The following is a 17,363-nucleotide window of genomic DNA, read 5'->3' on the forward strand; positions in this document are numbered from 1 at the left end:
CCGTTTCATGGCTCTAACTAGGTCAGTAGCTGGGTAAATGTCCCATGTGCTGGTGGCTCCTCATTTACGTCTTTTAGCCCAGATCCCAGGTCAGGGTGTAACTAGTTCCTTAATACAACCCTCCTTGCTCCTCATCCGGGTTTCATCATCTACCTAAAGTCTACGGTTTTCCCTTCTAGGCCACCTTCCAGACTCAACTCCCTAAAGGGTACTTTGGGGCATATTACTTAACTGCGAACAGTGGTTCCCCATCTTTTGCACTAACTCCAGACATTGAAGAGCCTTTCGAATCCAGCCCCTTTGCACCCCCTGTTCTCATCCCTCCTTTCCTTTTCAGAAAGAGCCTCCACCCACATATCTAAACCTGGTGGGTAGGTGGTGCCTACAGCCTTCACAGTCTTCTGCTGTTTTGTATATGCTGTTCCCTCTGGCTGGAAAATCTACCCTCATATTTGGTTATCTCTGCTTCAAACAGTTTTCTGACTTTTTCCTTTATTCTCCCATCTGTTAAATGTCTTGTATGTTTTTTTTTTCTCTCCTCTCCCAACCCCCATCTCTTTTTTTTTGAAGCTGTTTGCCCACCACACCTTCACTTCTCTCTTGACTGTGTACTCACTAAAGGCAGGGTTTTATTCTTCTCTATCAATCTCAGTGCCTGAGATTTAGGCATTTGGTATGCAGACAGTATGTAGGTGGGATAAATGAGTGGATTGGGGGAAAGGGAGTTGGGATGAATGTATTTGCTTACTGTCAGGCCACTGCTTTGCTTTGTTTATTGTGAAGATTTATCTCTTCTCTGTTTTAGGAAACAAGTTATATGTTTATAAATTCCCCTAGGAGAAGCCATACCTTGTGCCTCAGTTCTCAGACACCACCACTCAGAAATCTCCAAATGTGTTTTGTTGGAATGTGACCTTGGGTTTCAGAAAATGAGGTATTTTACAACAGATGCTTAGATCAGGAAGTTACGGAAAATGAGTGTGGTTGCAGTATGTCATCCCATTTCACACTAATTAAGCAGAGCTCTAGAGTTCTGGCCGATGGCCAACCCAGAGCTAGGGGACTTAGTTCCCACATCTGTAGTTCACTATCTGCATAGCCTTACAACAGTCCTTTTAGTGACTTTGATATGGTAGATGTCATGAACTAAAATATGGGTTTCATGTTGAAAGTGTATTTAGTCTGGTATTTTCTTTCTAAATGCAGGCAGTCTTCTGAGCTACCTTAAGAAAGGCGATGGTTATGACCCTCCATCTTCCCACTGAAATGCGACTGAGTTGAGTGGTTTTTCTTTGAGCATGATGCAAAGGTGATTTCTTTCCTGGGTTCTTGTCAAGGTGGATTTGAAGAATGAAGCCACAGACAAAAGGTGGTATATGAAAAGGTGGGAATTTATTGGAAACAAGCATAGACTCCCATGTAGGGACAGGGTCTTAAAGGGGGTAGCCCACTAAGCCTTTTTTTCTAAGGTTTATAAAGGCTGCAGTTCTTTGTGTCCTCATATTCCCTTCTGATTGGTTACCACAAGCAGTTTCAAAGCTCAAACCCACATAGAGCCCCTTCTTTGTCTCCCCCTTCAGTGGTAGAATTCTCTAACTCCTGTGAAAATATGTTTCCTCTTCCATTTGTCAGCATTTCTCTATCCCCTGTGGGTTTTCCCTTCTCCTGTGAATGGTGTCTTCCTCTCCTCCCACCCTTTGGCACCTTTGTTCTTTGTGAATGAATGCCTTTTGGCAGCTTCATGGCGCTCACCTTTGTAGTCTTCCCCCTTTGGTCCCACTTTATTCTAAAACTCTCTAAACCTGCCTATTTTAGCCATAAAACTCTTTTCACCACCTTTAAAAAAATGATTTCAATGTCATCTCTTGGGGTTTTCTGTTGTATATGGTTATATAATAGATAACTCTTAGAACAAGCCTGACACATAGTAAATTCTGGTTAAATATTAGTTATCCTGATTTTTTTTCCACATGAGAATGTCTGAAGCAGTTTCTTTTCACAGTTCTAAAATTTATTCCTTTTATTATTATTTTTTAATGTTTTGTTATTTTAAAAAAATATATTTTTTAATTGATTTCAGAGAGGAAGTGTCCCAAGTAGATACCGGGAAAAGTATCTGGAGTGTGTATCTAAGGCATCCCTTGAGATAAACTAACCGTGCAGGTGTGGAACATTCAAGTAGTTGCTAGCAAAGAGGCTACTCTATGCAAACAGGACCAAGGGCAGGCTTAGTACCAAAAAACCTAGAAGCTTTAATTTAAATTTTAAGCAATTCAATTAATTGCCAGAGGAATTACACCACATGAAACATGCAGTTGCAAATCACACAGCACTTTATTACTCACACAGTTTCTGGTGCTGCAGGTACAGGCTTATTGGGGATCTTAGTGGTTTGTCCTCTGGGGTCCAGCAGCTGGGCTGGGCTGGTCCTGATGCAGGGAGCTGGCGTTCCTCACCCGAGAGCTTGGTCGCGTCTAGATCGGAAGTTTTTAGGCTTTCTTCTGTCATCTGGCAGGAAGAGGAGTGCGGAGCCGCGTCGCTGGCTGGACTGACAAAAGGATGTGCCTTTGTGGCTGTCTTGACCCCACCCCAATTTTTATTTTTTGTTATTTATTTTTTTTATTTTTATTTTTTATTTTTTTTATTTATTTTTTTAAAAATATATTTTATTGATTTTTCACAGAGAGGAAGAGAGAGATAGAGAGTTAGAAACATCGATGAGAGAGAATCATCGATCAGCTGCCTCTTGCACACCCCCTACCGGGGATGTGCCCGCAACCAAGGTACATGCCCTTGCCCGGAATCGAACCCGGGACCTTTCAGTCCGCAGGCCGACGCTCTATCCACTGAGCCAAACCGGTCCCGGCTATTTTTTTTAAATAAATCTTTATTGTTCAGATTATTACAAATGTTCCCCCCCCCCCCCATTTGCTCCCCTCCACCAGGTTCCCACCCCACCCTCTGCCCTTTCCCCACCCCCCATTGTCCTCATCCATAGGTGCACAGTTTATGTTCAGTCTCTTCCCACTCCCCCCACGCCCCTTTTCCCTGAGAATCGTCAGTTCACTCTCCTTCCATACCTCTGACTCTATTGTATTCACCAATTAATATTGTTCATCAGGTTTTTTAATTCCCTTGGCTTTTTGTTTTTGATAGTTACGTATTTGTTGATCATAATTTTTATCTTTATCTTCTTCCTCTTCCTCTTCCTAAAGAACCCCCTTTAGCAATTCATATAATTCTGGTTGTGGCGGTGATGAACTCCTTTAGCTTTTTTATTTTATTTGTGAAGCTCTTTATCTGGCCTTCGATTCTGAGTGATAGCTTTGCTGGGTAGAGTATTTTTGGCTGTAGGTTCTTGCTATTCATCACCTTGAATATTTCTTGCCATTCCTGTCTGGCCTGCATGGTTTCTGTTGAGAAATCAGCTGACAGTCGTATGGGTGCTCCTTTATAGGTAACTACCTGCTTTGCTCTTGCTGCTTTTAATATTCTCTCTTTGTCTTTTGCTCTTGGGATGTTTAATTATGATGTGTCTTGGTGTGGTCCTCTTTGGATTCATTTTATTTGGGGTTTTGTGCATTTCCTGGACTCGTAAGTCTAATTCTTTCACCAGGTAGGGGAAGTTTTCTGTCACTATTTTTTCCAATGTGCTTTCGATATCTTGCTCTCTCTCTCTTCTTCTGGGACCCTTATAATTCTGATGTTGGTTCGCTTGATAGGTTTTTTACACTATCTTCAACTTTCTGGATTCTCTTGTCTTCTTGCTTCTGTGGAGGAGTTTCTTCTGGTTCTTTATGTTCCAAATCTTTGAATTGGTTCTTGCAATATTCCATTCTGTTTTTAGGACTCTGTATAATACTTTTTATTTCAGACAATGTATTCTTTTTTTTTTTTTTTTTTTTTTTTAAATATATTTTATTGATTTTGTACAGAGAGGAAGGGAGAGAGATAGAGAGTTAGAAACATCGATGAGAAAGAGTCATCGATCAGCTGCCTCTTGCACACCCTCTACTGGGGATATGCCCGCAACCAAGGTACATGCCCTTGACCGGAATCGAACCCAGGTCCTTCAGTCCCCAAGCCGACGCTCTATCCATTGAGCCAAACCGGTTTCGGCATCAGACAATGTATTCTTTATTTCTAGTTGATCCCTTTTCATATCCTCATTGGTCTCGTTTATTTTATCGGCCTTTTCTAGTAAATTCTTGAAAAACCTTATAAGCGTGGTTTTGAAGTCTATATCCAGTCTCTTCTTGTCCTCCATTTCTTTTGTTTGTGATCTGCTTCCTTGTCTCGGCATTTTCACAGCTTCCCTGAGTTGGTAGGGTGGCTTTGTGTGCTAAGGTGTCCTATATGGTTCAGTGAGTCAGCCTCCCAGTTACCTGAGGTGGACAGTCTTGGCGTAGCCCTTTGTGGGCTGTGTGTGCAGTCTTGTTAAGCCTTGCTTGTGTCACTGCGAAGCGTTGATCTCCAAGCCAATTGGCTATGAGGATCAGAAGTGTGTCAGCTAGGAGGGTTTCTGTATTCCGCTTGGATGGGGCGGAGTATCAGTGAATTATGTCAGTGCACATATGTTTATCTCAAACAGTGCGAGGGGCTACATGTGGTTATCTAGGGAGAGTACATCACTCACTCAATTGGTTATCTTGACAAGTCACTCTGAGTCAGTAACTGAAGTTCAGATCCTTATCTATAAGGTACACATGCTTCAGGGCAGTGGGGAATGTGTCCTTAATATCATACTGTAAATTTCAAAGGAAGTTAATTTAAACATTTTAATATCTTCTTTTTTAGGCATTTTTAAAGGAATTTTTAAACATTTCTATATATAACTACAACAGGAAGGGAGAGGGAGAGAGAGACACATCAATGATGATCTGCCTCCTGCATGCTCCCTATTGGGGATTGAACCTGTTACAGAAAACGGAAGAAGAATAAAGCAATACTTAGAGAGATGGAGTTACATTTATTACACGCAGGTCCAGAGGAAAATGTCTCAAATTCTGGGCCCCAACATACAGGAATTTTCCCTATTTACTTGTTTTTACCTTCTTTGTCTCCCAAATATGGTGTTTCTGGCCCCTTTTGCAAGTTCTTTTTTTTTTTTTTTAAATACACTTTATTGATTTTTTTCTTTTTTTTTACAGAGAGGAAGAGAGAGGGATAGAGTGTTAGAAACATTCATGAGAGAGAATCATCAATCAGCTGCCTCTTGCACACCCCCTACTGGGGATGTGCCCGCAACCAAGGTACATGCCCTTGACCGGAATCGAACCTGGGACCCTTCAGTCTGCAGGCCGACGCTCTATCCACTGAGCCAAACCGGTTTTGGCCCCTTTTGCAAGTTCTTAAAGAGCATGTATGTGCTGGGGCCTTGAGACCTCAACCAGAGGCCTGGCCTTGTGCCAGCACTGATAACCTTGTCTGGGGAAAATTTAATGGCCTCTCTGAAGTGGGAGTAGTATTAGCAAGCAAGAATTTACAGAAGCCAAATAGCAGGGTTAAAATTTCAAACAGCAGTTTTTATATAAGATGGATGCTTCAAGCTCACAACCTGGGCATATGCCCTGACCAGGAATCGAACCGTTACCTCCTTGTTCATAGGTTGATGCTCAGCTACTAAGCCACACAGCTGGGCCATTCTTTAAAGAATGCTCTTTAGGTCAGTTTTTCTTTGAGCCTGGAGGGCATGCAGGGTTTTGCCTTTACAATCTGTGGGACTCAGTGCTAGAGTTGTGGCAGTTAACTTGAATAGGACACAGGCATTGCCTTACTCATTATTCTTACCAAGTGTTATCATCTGATCCTGAGGGAGGGTGTAGAAGATTAAATGACTTTACTATATAAGTGTCAATTTCTGCAAGAAAGATATTTTTACTTTGATATTTAGGAAAAAATGGTGACAAGAATTGACATGTTTTTAAACAATCAAGGAAGTAGTTACCTTGAAAGTCTTCTGATACCTTGTGCTGAACTATTTTCAATTGCAATATAGGACATCTTAGATGTGATAATTTTCTGGTATCTTTCAGAAATTTGGGAGGATTTTATAAGGAAAACTTTCCAAAGAGATAGAACAACCACAGCTTTAGGTGGGTGAGAGGTTGGTGAAGCCCCAGGATAAAGGACAAAGGTATGAACCAGACATTGATTGTTTATATAAGGGTGGGAACATCCAGCCTGTGGCAGTTGAAGCCCATGAAATCATTTGGTCTGGCCCTGTCAAGGCATTAGTGTAACCGGACAATCAATGGATCCATGCTGCCTGTCACTACTTGAGCCAATTAAGCGGAGACAGGGTTGAATCCTTTATGCGAGTTTATTCCAATATTGTTGGCAGTATGGGAGAGCAGCAGGTCATCCACAAAAATCTGCTCTGCAGCCCCCCCATAAGCCAGCTGCTTATATAAGGTAGGACAAAGATTACATGGGGAAATATGAATTATAGGTATGGGAAAGTATGGGTTACAGGCATGGGGAAGTAGACTATACAGGCTATCATGTGCTCTAACCAGAGACAAAGAGCTTTGTAATTTCTGAGGTGATGGTGATATGGAAATTTTGGACTGGAACCCAGATTCTTTGTCCGCTGGAGTCGAAGAATGAATCCACAGTCAGAAGGTGGTATAGCAAAGGTGGACATTATTGAACAAGTACAGACTCCCATGTGAGGAAAGGGAAAGATTCTCTCAGCACAGACTCCCACTTGGGGAGGGGGAAAGAGTTCATAGACTTCCTGTTCCCATGGTTTTTAAAGGTTGCAGTTCCTGTGTCCTGATCCCCCCTCTAATTGGTCAGTATTCCCTTTCCAATTGGTTAGTATAATAACTCCTGAGGCCCTCTTCCCTCATTGTCTGGTCCTCTCATTTCTTCTAGTCTTTCTTCCTCCTTTTTTATTTTGTAAATATAGACCTCTTGGCTACTCCCAGTTACCTTATCTTACGTAACTTAGAACAACCACAGCTTTAGGTGGGTGAGAGGTTGGTGAAGCCCCAGGATAAAGTCTTCCACTCACGGGCCACCTGTGGACCAAACGACACTTCCCTAGACTCCAATGTCCTGGGGGGCAAGGATATTGCCCGGCAGCAGCAGCCAAGAACTGCCCCAAAGTTTGGCTCGTACCAGAAGTAACTTGCCTCTTTTTACTTGTTGCTGCTTCCTTGTCTTATGGAAATGTGACTGCACTTGGCTTCCTTGTGTTCTGGAAATGTTCCCTCTCCCAGTCAGTAACCCTGTGTTTTTTTTGATGGACTCAGTTCTAAAAATTCCCTAAGCCTGCCTATATTCTCCTGAAATTCCTGTTTCAATGGTTTCTTTTTGATCTTTCCAAGTTGAATATTTTCAAGATAACTGTCCCATTTCTGAAAAGTGTTATGTGAAAACCACAAATGAACATTGTCTTTCCATCTTCTTTTTCAGATAGTGATGATCTTCAAATTGAAGGCTCTGAAAACTTTTTGTTTTCGATAGGAACTACAAAAATTGAAGGAAAGAAAATATTTAAAAGGAAATTGTTTTGAAACTATGTTTACAACTAACTGATACTGTTCAGTTTTTTAAAAATAAAACCCTTTAAGAAGATTGTATTTATGGTAAGAAGAAATTGGACTTAAAATGAGGCCAAAGACTTTTCCTGCCACGACTTACTCTGGAAACAGTCGGCAACGACTGCAGGAGATTCGTGAGGGGCTGAAGCAGCCCTCGAAGTCTTCCACTCACGGGCCACCTGTGGGACCAAACGACACTTCCCTAGACTCCAATGTCCTGGGGGGCAAGGATATTGCCCGGCAGCAGCAGCCAAGAACTGCCCCAAAGTTTGGCCCGTACCAGAAGGCCCTGAGGGAGATCCGATACTCCTTGTTGCCCTTCGCCAATGAATCAGGTCCCCCGGCCTCTGCAGAAGTGAACCGACAGATGCTGCAGGAACTGGTGAACGCTGGCTGTGACCAGGTGGGTGAGCTCGCAGGGCCTGTGTGGCCATCACAGTAAGGGTTCCCCATAAAGGTGGTTTGAGTGGTTCACTATTCAGAGGAGGGTTTCCAGGTTAGACCCTTTCTCTCCAAAAGGGTCATTTCCCCCCCAAAAGAAATGCTGCTTTTTCTATTGAAGCAAAATCTAGAATTTTCTGAATTGGGCCACGTGTATTTCCTGTTTTGTCCTTGAGAAGGGCTCTCACATGGAGCTCTTTCTTTGGAGGTTAGTTGGGCTTATTCTAAACTGTCATAGGGAAGAGGAGAATGGTTTCCCTTATCTTGTTTTTGGTTTGTGCAAAAGGGGAAGCTTGATTAACACAAATTGGCAATCCTTGACTGTTTTTCGCTATTTAAAAAACAGTTGATATGCCATTATAGGGGATGCAACTATATTACATCTAACTTCCCATATTAAGAAACTAGGGGCCCAGTGCACGAATTCGTGCACTGGTGGATCCAGCCGGCCCAGCCCCAATTGGGGGCGAGGCCTATCAGAAGGAGGAGATAGTGGGAGGTTGGCAGGCCAGCCCGCCCCATTGGGGTCTGATCAGGGTTGGGCCAGCTGTGGGGAGGGGCCATAGGTGATTGGCTGATGGTCCCTGTCCCCAAATGGGGTGAGGGTTTTAAACGGGTCAGGTGCCAGGGTGAGGGGCTATGGGAAGTTGTCTGGCCAGTCCCACCCTTGATTGGTGTGGGGGCGGCCAATTGGGGTGGAGCTGGCTAGTGGGAGAGGCAGCAGGCCAATCAGGGTGGTGGGGGCCCATCGTGGGAGGAGCTGGGCAGGGGGAAGGGCTGCAGGAGGTTGGCCAGCCTGTCCCACCCCCAGATCAGGCCAGTTTGCTGGCCGCAGTGGGCATCATAGAGACCAGTTCTGGTTGTTACGGCATTCTGGTTGCTGGCTTTTTATATATATAGATGAGAAAGATTAGAGAAATCTTTGAAATGGTGGCAACATAGGCTGCTTTCTCAGTTGCTTAAGAATAGGGAAACGTTAGTGGAGGTGGTACTGATCATGCATAAATACACAATTTATAGCTATACCTTTATGGTCCTGTTAGCAGTTCACAAAGCTAAATAAAACCCAGGTTGAGGGGCAGGGCCATATAACATGGAACTAGTGCTCACGTCAGCAGCACATATAACTAAAATTGGAACAAAACAGAGCAGATTAGCATGGCCCCTGCACAGGGATGACATGCAAATTTATGAAGTGTTCCATTTTTTTTTCCATTTTCATTTTCTTTTAAATATTTTTTTATTGATTTTAGAGAGGAAGGAAGAGGAAGAAAGATAAGAAACATCATTGATGAGAGAGAATCATTGATTGGCTGCCTCCTGCATGCCTCCTGCTGGGGAGAGAGCCTGCAACTTGGGCATGTGCCCTGGCCAGGAATCAAACAGAGACCTGGTTCACAGGTCAATGCTTAACAACTGAGCCATGCCGGTGGACAGAAGTGTTCTATATTTTTATTGATGATTACAAAGTAGTCAAAGGTTTGTAAAGTATAGCATAGGGAATAGGTACCAGGTGGGTACTAGAAATATTGTTGAGGAGGGAAGAATACTTTCTAAAGTACTATATGATTGTCTAACCATTATACTGTGCAACTGAAACTAATAAAAAATAATATTGAAAGTAAGCTGTAATTGAAAAGTAAAAATAAAAGACACACACAAATAAAATGGAATTACTGTTGAGCCAAGGTAAAAATGTAATTAGTAAAATGTAACTAGTAAAAATGTAGTTCCTTTATAAAATGACTATTGAAAGCAAGTCCTTAATTACCATCTGTCATCTGAAAAGTCACAGTTGTACGAAAATGGAAATAACTTTGGTATTTTTGCTGCCTTGGAAAATTATGATTTCATGGTCTAAGCACATCAGGATGGATTCAGCACTTTTGGTTTCTTAGAAATATTCTAAGTATGTACTCTTGGCATCACAGTCACAGGAAAAGGTTAACAGTGCCCTCTGTTATGTCCCAAAGAAATCTCAATCCTCCTATTGTAATTTATTACTATAGAACTTACCTAGAGAATTAAAATTTCTCTGATGTTATGTTCATGAAATGAACCACATATTTTGTAGGGCCTTCCTTGATACTTTAGGATATACTGTGACTAACTTGTGTATAGAGAGCATTATATTGAAAGTTGCTTTTATAAAGCACAGGGTCATGAATGATGTAGTGTGGAGTATTCCAGCAGTGGAAGTTGGCAGCAAAGACATGCCCTTTCTCATTCTGAATATATGAAATTAGATATGCTGTCAGGTACTGCCCCTGTTGGAATGAATTGCTGAGTCTTGCAACCCAACAGTAAAGCTAAAACTTCTCCTGCAAATTACTTGCAAACAAAAGAGGTACTCAGAGCTGGGTATTCTTTGCAGCTGTGTTCAGCTCTGATAAAAAGAAACAACTCAAACAAATAATCCAAAATACAGGTGGGATCCCTTTGTGGTAAAATCCATTAGTGATGATTACAGTGCAAGAAATAATAAAATTGGTGCTGTTTCCAATACAGTAAAATACAAATACAGTTAAATTGAGGATCACACCAGTAAAGTTCCCATAAACATTTATGTTAATTGCTAGTAAAAAAGACTCCCTTTACCATATTTTAATACTCTTGAAATAATTCAATCAGTTGCGCCCTAGCCAGTTTCGCTCAGTGGATAGAGCGTTAGCCTGTGGACTGAAAGGTCCCAGGTTCGATTATGGTCAAGGGCACATGCCCTTGTTGCGGGCTTGACCCCCAATAGGGGGCCGTGCAGGAGGCAGCCGATCAATGGTTCTTTCTCCTCATTAATGTTTCTATCTCTCTTTTCCTCTCCCTTCCTCTCTGAAATCAATAAAATATATTTTAAAAAATAATCAGTTGGCTTTATAGTGTTACTTTATAAAACTTAAAATAGAGATGCCTTCACAGTTATCCTCCAACTCAGACTCTTTTGGTCCAATAGAGGTTGCATTTGCTTTCAGAGAATTCTAGTCGGAAAGTCACTCACTCTGTGAACTTAGATAATGTGAGAGGAAAAGATCAGCAGCACCTCTAAAGCTGTATATATATCTTGAATAAAGCAGATTGTTCCAATTCCAATATAGGTACAGGGAATTCCTATTATTGGAACTTTTCCTCTCTGTCTTCCATTGTAGCGCCTTTTAGTTGAGGTGGTTTTGCTCTCTTGCATTATATTTTGAATCTAAGTTCCATTTTAAACCTTATATAGCAACCAGAGGCCCGAGGTACGAAATTCGTACAGGAGTAGGCCTTCTTTCCCCCAGCTGCCAGCACCGTCTTCCCTCTGGCACCGGGGACCCCGGCTTTCCTCCAGCTGCCAGCAGGCACCCAGGACCCGGGCTTCCCTCACAGAAGGTTGTCCAGAAGGACATCCAGTCTAATTAGCATATTACACTTTTATGATTATAGATGGACTCCATGTTTTCCTTATTATAGGTGTTTAGTGGTGATACACACTTCCATATGCTGTATTCTGTCTGTTGCACATACATACATACAAATACACTTTTCCATTTTATTTTGGACTAAGGCTTATTAAATACATTTGAGTGTTTATAGATAAGTATTTTTTTTTTTTAAATTGTTACAGTGAAATCTATGTAAGAAAAATATATGATTCCTAAGAAATAGCTCAGGGACTTTTACCCAGCAAATTACACCCATGTACTAGCAGTATGGGTATATTTTTAAATAGCAATTTCTGGAAAAGTAGAGGACTTGAAGTATTTTCTGTGTAATGGCATAATGTAGAAGTCAAATGGTACAATGTTCATAAACATTTTGTACATAAATTAATAAAGACATGAAAATTTTTATGGGGAAAAGAAACAAGGCAAATAGACTAATATTCCTTAGGGAAGGAACTGCTATTTATTTATTTATTTATTTATTTATTTATTTAAAATATATTTTATTGATTTTTTACAGAGAGGAAGAGAGAGGGATAGAGAGCCAGAAACATTGATGAGAGAGAATCATCAATCAGCCGCCTCCCGCACACCCCCCACTGGTGATGTGCCCACAACCAAGGCACATGCCCTTGACCGAAACCGAACCTGGGACCTTTCAGTTCACAGGCCGACGCTCTATCCACTGAGCCAAACCGGTTTCGGCAGGAGCTGCTATTTAATATAGATGTAAGGAAGTGGAAAGATAAGTATTTAGAGTGTCATTGGAGACTTTAATTACTGGAATAAATAATAATTTCTATTTAGCTTTTACTTTTTCTTTTATTTACTAGGGGCCCAGTGCACAAATTCATGTATCATGAAAGGAATTGTGGGCCGCAGAGGCTGCAGTAGGCACAGGGGCAGGTCTCTGCCCATCCTCTGTGCTCCCGCTTGGCCCCTCCCACTGCAGCCCCCAGTCCTCTGTCTGCCGGCAGCCCTGTTCCTGCTGCCACCACGTGCTGACAGCACTGGCCCCTCTTGCACCCACTGATGGCTATTGGAGCGATTGGGGCTGGCACCAGCACTGGGTGTGAATAGAGCTGGCAGCAGGTGCGAGCGCCAGGCAAGACCTTGGCATGCAGGAGCAAAGAATTTTCAGTAACTACCAGAGGTTTGCCCTGATGACCAGCGTGCCTTGGTCTGGCACCACCTCCCCCTCCCCCCCACTCACCTGCTTCACCATCCCACCATGGCCAATGCCTAACATGTGTCGCACATGCCTCCTGGGGGTCAGCGCACATCATAGCAACTGGTTATTTAGTTGTTCTGCCATTCGGTCTATTTGCATATTAGCCTTTTATTATATAGGATTTTTATTAATTTTAGAGAGAGGAAGGGAGAGAGGAAAACATAATTTGTTGTTCCACTTTATTTATGTACCAGAGGCCCGGTGCATGAATTTGTGCACAGGTGGGGTCCCTTGGCCTGGCCAGCAATCAAGGCCTATCGGGGGGGGGCCAGCGGCCAGAAGAAGGGACCCTGGGAGGTTGTCCAGCTGGCACCCTTATTGGGGCCTATGGAAGGGGGCCCAGCTGGCTGGGGGAAGGGACTGTAGGAGGTTGGCTGGTCATCTCGGGGCCAGGGCAAGGGGCTGTGGGAGGTTGGCCAGCTGGCAGGGGTGGGGGGCCGCGGGAGGTTGGCTGTGGGAGCACACTGACCACCAGGGGACAGCTCCTGCGTTGAGCATCTGCCCCCTGGTGGTCAGTGTGCATCATAGTGACTGATAGACTGGTCGTTTCTGTCATTCATTCATAACAGTCGCTTAGGTTTTTATATATATAGATTCATTGGTTTCTTCTTGCATGCACCCTGACTGGGAATTCAACCCAAAACCTTGGTATTTCAGGATGGTGCTCCAGCCCACTGAACTACCTGTCCAGGGCAGCTTTGACTTTTTAAAGCATTTAATTTCACTTTTTCTGTTCATCTTTATGGTCTCGACTTACCAGGTTTTGCCTCTTTCTTCCTGACAAAGTTTTAAAGTCACTTGTTTGATTTTGCAGTGATGTTAAAATATGTAACATTCCTGCTCCTCAGAAGCACGTGACTTGTGTTTCCAGGGCATGGTTGAGAGCTAACAGGTATGAGGGTGCTCACTGCACTCAGACTACAGTGTGTGCAGTTACAGTGGGGCTGGGACAACCAGGAGCTAATTCAGTGGCTCTCAGACCCTTAGAATAACTAAGTAATTTTCCATGTATGTCCCTGAAGGAAAACAGGTGAGAGATTTCCTCCAGTCAGGTGCACTAGGAAATGCTTTAAACAGTTGCTATGTGCTTTTTCTCTTTGGACAACCTCATCCTGGCCTCCCTGAGCTTCCCTCAGTGACCTGTGTGAGGAGTGCTAAGTCTGAAAGTTTTGCAGACTATTTAGGGCCCTGGCTTGACACGCTACATTTCTCTGGTCTAGAATTTCTCTGTTAGTCTAATTTTCCTAATTCTGATTTAGTATTGTTTGTGTTTAAGTGATTTAAATCTCTAGTGGAGTGAGGCTAGGAAGAAATGTAAACAAACTGATTTATTACAACAAATGCAGTAGAAGGAAAAAGTCAATGGTCAGGGTGTGCATTTAAAGGCAGGTTTCCTGAGAACAATGGTCATAGCACCGAGTAAGTTAGGGTGATCTGTTAGTAAAAAAGGGAGTGAATTCTTTGCATTCTCAAGCTAAAAGGTGCAGAAAGTCAAGTTTCTCAATTTTCCTATATAATAAAGTCCTAATATGCAAATCGACCAAATGGTGGAATGACAGGTCTCTATGATATGCACTGACCACCAGGGGGCAGTCGCTCAACTCAGAAGCTGTCCCCTGGTGATCAGTGCACTCCCTCTGGGGGAGTGCTGCTCAGCCAGAAGCCAGACTCAGCTGGCAAATGCAGCAGCGGTGGCGGGAGCCTCTCCCACCTCCAAGGCAACACTAAGGACCCCTCAGGGGATGTCCTACTGCTGGCTTAGGCCCGCTCCCCCAAGGGGTCCTGGACTGCGAGAGGGCGCAGGCTGGGCTAAGGGACCCCTTCGCCCCCAGTGCACGAATGTTGTGTGCTGGGCCTCTAGTCCTATATGATATTCCTCAACCTTTTGCCAAATGAGGGAGACCTGTAGAGGGGTGAGGTCTGCTGGGTCCTCAGATCCCCCACCCCATTCATGGTGTTTGAATAGCCCTCGGGCCAAGTGCTGTTGTGGTTCTGAGTACTGGCCTCACTGAAACCAAACAGCAGTGGTTTGACATGGACTTCAGTGGTCCTCTCAGCATTTCAGAGGCAACTATGGCTTGGTTTCAGGGATCACATAGGTAGCTGGAGCTCTGCCCTGCCCCCATTGTTATTGATCTGTGCCCCAGCAAGTCCTGATTACATGTGCTTGTTTCACGCATGTAATAGGAAGGACAGCAGTGCTCCCTTAGTGTGGCCCATGCATGCTGCTTGTCTCCTCACTGAGGACTACTACGGCCATTGTCAGTGCTTTGTTTGCTGATGTGTGTAACATCCCTGGTGGGTTATTCTCTGGGACTTCTTTCTGTCTAGCTCTGGCCCCCTGCAGTTCACCAGGCTGTCCTTCTTAGGGAGCCCTCTCACTTTTCCCCTGTGTCCTATGGCCTGGTCTGCTCCCAGGCACTCTCCCAAAGGCTTTTGACATCTTGTTTTTTGGCTGGTTATGTTGCTTCCCACCTTCCTGTGTCTGGATTTGGGCATCTGTTGTGGTTTAACTCAAATTCTTGTTACCACAGGTTCTTCTTGATTCTTCCAGCTGCATATGAGCTGCTCCTTCCACACAGTCATTTATTTCTAACTCCAAAGGGGCCTTGTTGGCAGATTACTGTGCCCTTGTGCCCTGCCCACTCTCCTGTGTTTGCAGTTCTGGGGGTAGGAGTGGGGGCAAGTGCCTCTGAGATGTGCTCAAAGAGAGCTTTGCAAAGATGCTCCCATGGACCAACCCTCGAAGAATCCTCAGCTCATTCGTCAGATGCTGGCATGGACAGAAACATGACTTTGCATCATTTACTTTGTTTAGCTCTAACAATGTGCACTATCAGGAACACTCTAGAGATGCCGTGAGAAAGGCTAACACTGAGCCACTCTTCCTTTATTTCAATGACAAGATCCTGCCTCAAGATTACTTCACTGTAATATAAGTATTTTGCTAATGAAAAAGATGAAGTTGTTCCTCTTGGACAAGAATGACTTTTCAGTGTTACTGAACACCCTTTGCTGCCCTGAATATTAATAAGAGGAGAAGGAAAAAGAAACTTTTTAGCTTAGGAATGCCAGTAATGTCACAGGAAATTGTATTACAATAGATTTTGGGTGTAGCAGTTCCTTGCCTCCCATCCCCTCCTTTTTTTGACTTTCAACTTAAATCTGGCCCTGCCAAAAAATAAATTGTATACCTTTACTAGTAAAGGTAGGATTTAAAATTACTTTGACAAAACACAAACAAGTCATACCTTTCTACCATATTCCTTTACCCCCTTTTCTTTAATTATTAAAGTAGCTAGAGGCCTGCTGCATGAAATTCGTGTACTGACGGGGAGAGGTGTCCCTCAGCCCCAGCCTGCACCCTCTCCAATCGGGGGATGTCTGATTGCCGGTTTAGGACATCCCTCTCACAATCCAGGACTGCTGGCTCCTAACCACTCACCTGCCTGCCTCCTGATTGCCCCTAACCACTTCTGCCTGCTAGCCTGATAACCCCCTAACTGCTTCCCTGACGGCCTGATTAACACCTAACTGCTCTCCTACCAGCCTGATCACCCCCAACTGCCCTCCCCTGCAAACCTGATCTTGCCCACGATGCGTGTGTGCCCCCCCCCCCCCACCAGCCTGGTTTCCCCCAACTGCCCTCTGCTGGCCTGATCTTGCCCCCAACTGCCCTTCCTTGCTGGCCAATTTGGTTCTGATTGGTTGATTTCTCTGCTAGTCAGCATCAAATGCTCTGCCTCCTAGCCAGCCACTGGCTCCTCACAGTTAACCCAGATTTGGTTCTGATTGGTCGGTTTCTAAGCCACTCAGCATCTCTGGGCCTATCAACGGGGCCTGATCAGAAAGGCAGGGCTAATCAGCAGCCTTGGTGAAGGCCTGGAGAGAAATGGTGGCGCGACTGCTGACCAGGCCAGGAAAGAGACAGAGAGAGCTGCCACAGATGCTATGGATCAGACCCTGCTTCTCTCTCCAGGCTTCTCTCTGGGCCTGATTCGCAGCCCCCTCACCAGTCTTTGCTGGGTCACGGTGCCTGCAGCCATAGCAGTCAGTGCTGTGTTGCCACGGCAACCCAGCGCTGACTGCAGAACTGACTCTGATTGGTCAAGACTCCCGGTTGTTGTGAATGTGTTGGACCCAAGGTTTTTCTATATATTAAGATATGTGTTATTGTATAAATTTGGAAAATATAGAAAAGTATAAAAAGAAAATAAAAATTGCCTATAATTCTGTTAGCTCAGGTATGACCATATTTTGGTGTAAAAGAGGCCAAAATTTTTTCTAATGAAAGGAAATTAAATAAAGTGAGGAGGAATGTACCAGTGGTGACAGGTGGAAAAGAGTTTATCACAAAACAATATATATACAATACGATCCCAATTCTTCTGTTACAAAATATGCATACCGTATTTTCCAACGTATAAGACGACCCCCTAATTTTATAGTTAAAACATAGGTTTAGGCCTATATTCGTTGTATAAGACTACCCCCCCACTTCAAAGAAAAGACTTACTTTGCCGTCAAGATCTGCAGGTAATTTTTGTGCAATTTTGGTCTTTTGCCCCCGATTTTCGGTTGACTTTTTTTCTTTTCAAAAGTTGTCTTATACGCCGGAAAATACGGTATGTTTATTTCATTGACTAAGTTACCACCAACCCCCATCAGTGTGCTCCCAGAGTGTGTCTGGCACCTGTCCACCTCCCTTTGTCCCACCACCACATTTCC

At 43.7% G+C, this 17,363-nt stretch overlaps 1 protein-coding gene across 3 annotated transcripts in view; it reads left to right on the forward strand.

Moving 5' to 3' along the window:
• LATS2 (large tumor suppressor kinase 2) overlaps positions 1–17,363 on the forward strand; it is a 121,076-nt gene that overhangs the window by 18,691 nt on the left and 85,022 nt on the right. For 2 of the 3 annotated variants that reach the window (XM_084878554.1, XM_084878556.1), the window contains exon 2: positions 7,423–7,953. In XM_084878554.1, coding sequence (XP_084734680.1) covers positions 7,618–7,953 — 336 coding nt within the window. In that variant the 5' untranslated portion in view covers positions 7,423–7,617. The remainder of the gene's footprint in view (positions 1–7,422; positions 7,954–17,363) is intronic. The other variant, XM_084878555.1, reaches the window with a different exon arrangement.

The sequence above is a fragment of the Pipistrellus hanaki genome (genome assembly GCF_964339955.1).
Source record: "Pipistrellus hanaki genome assembly, chromosome: 3".
NCBI lineage: Eukaryota > Metazoa > Chordata > Mammalia > Chiroptera > Vespertilionidae > Pipistrellus > Pipistrellus hanaki.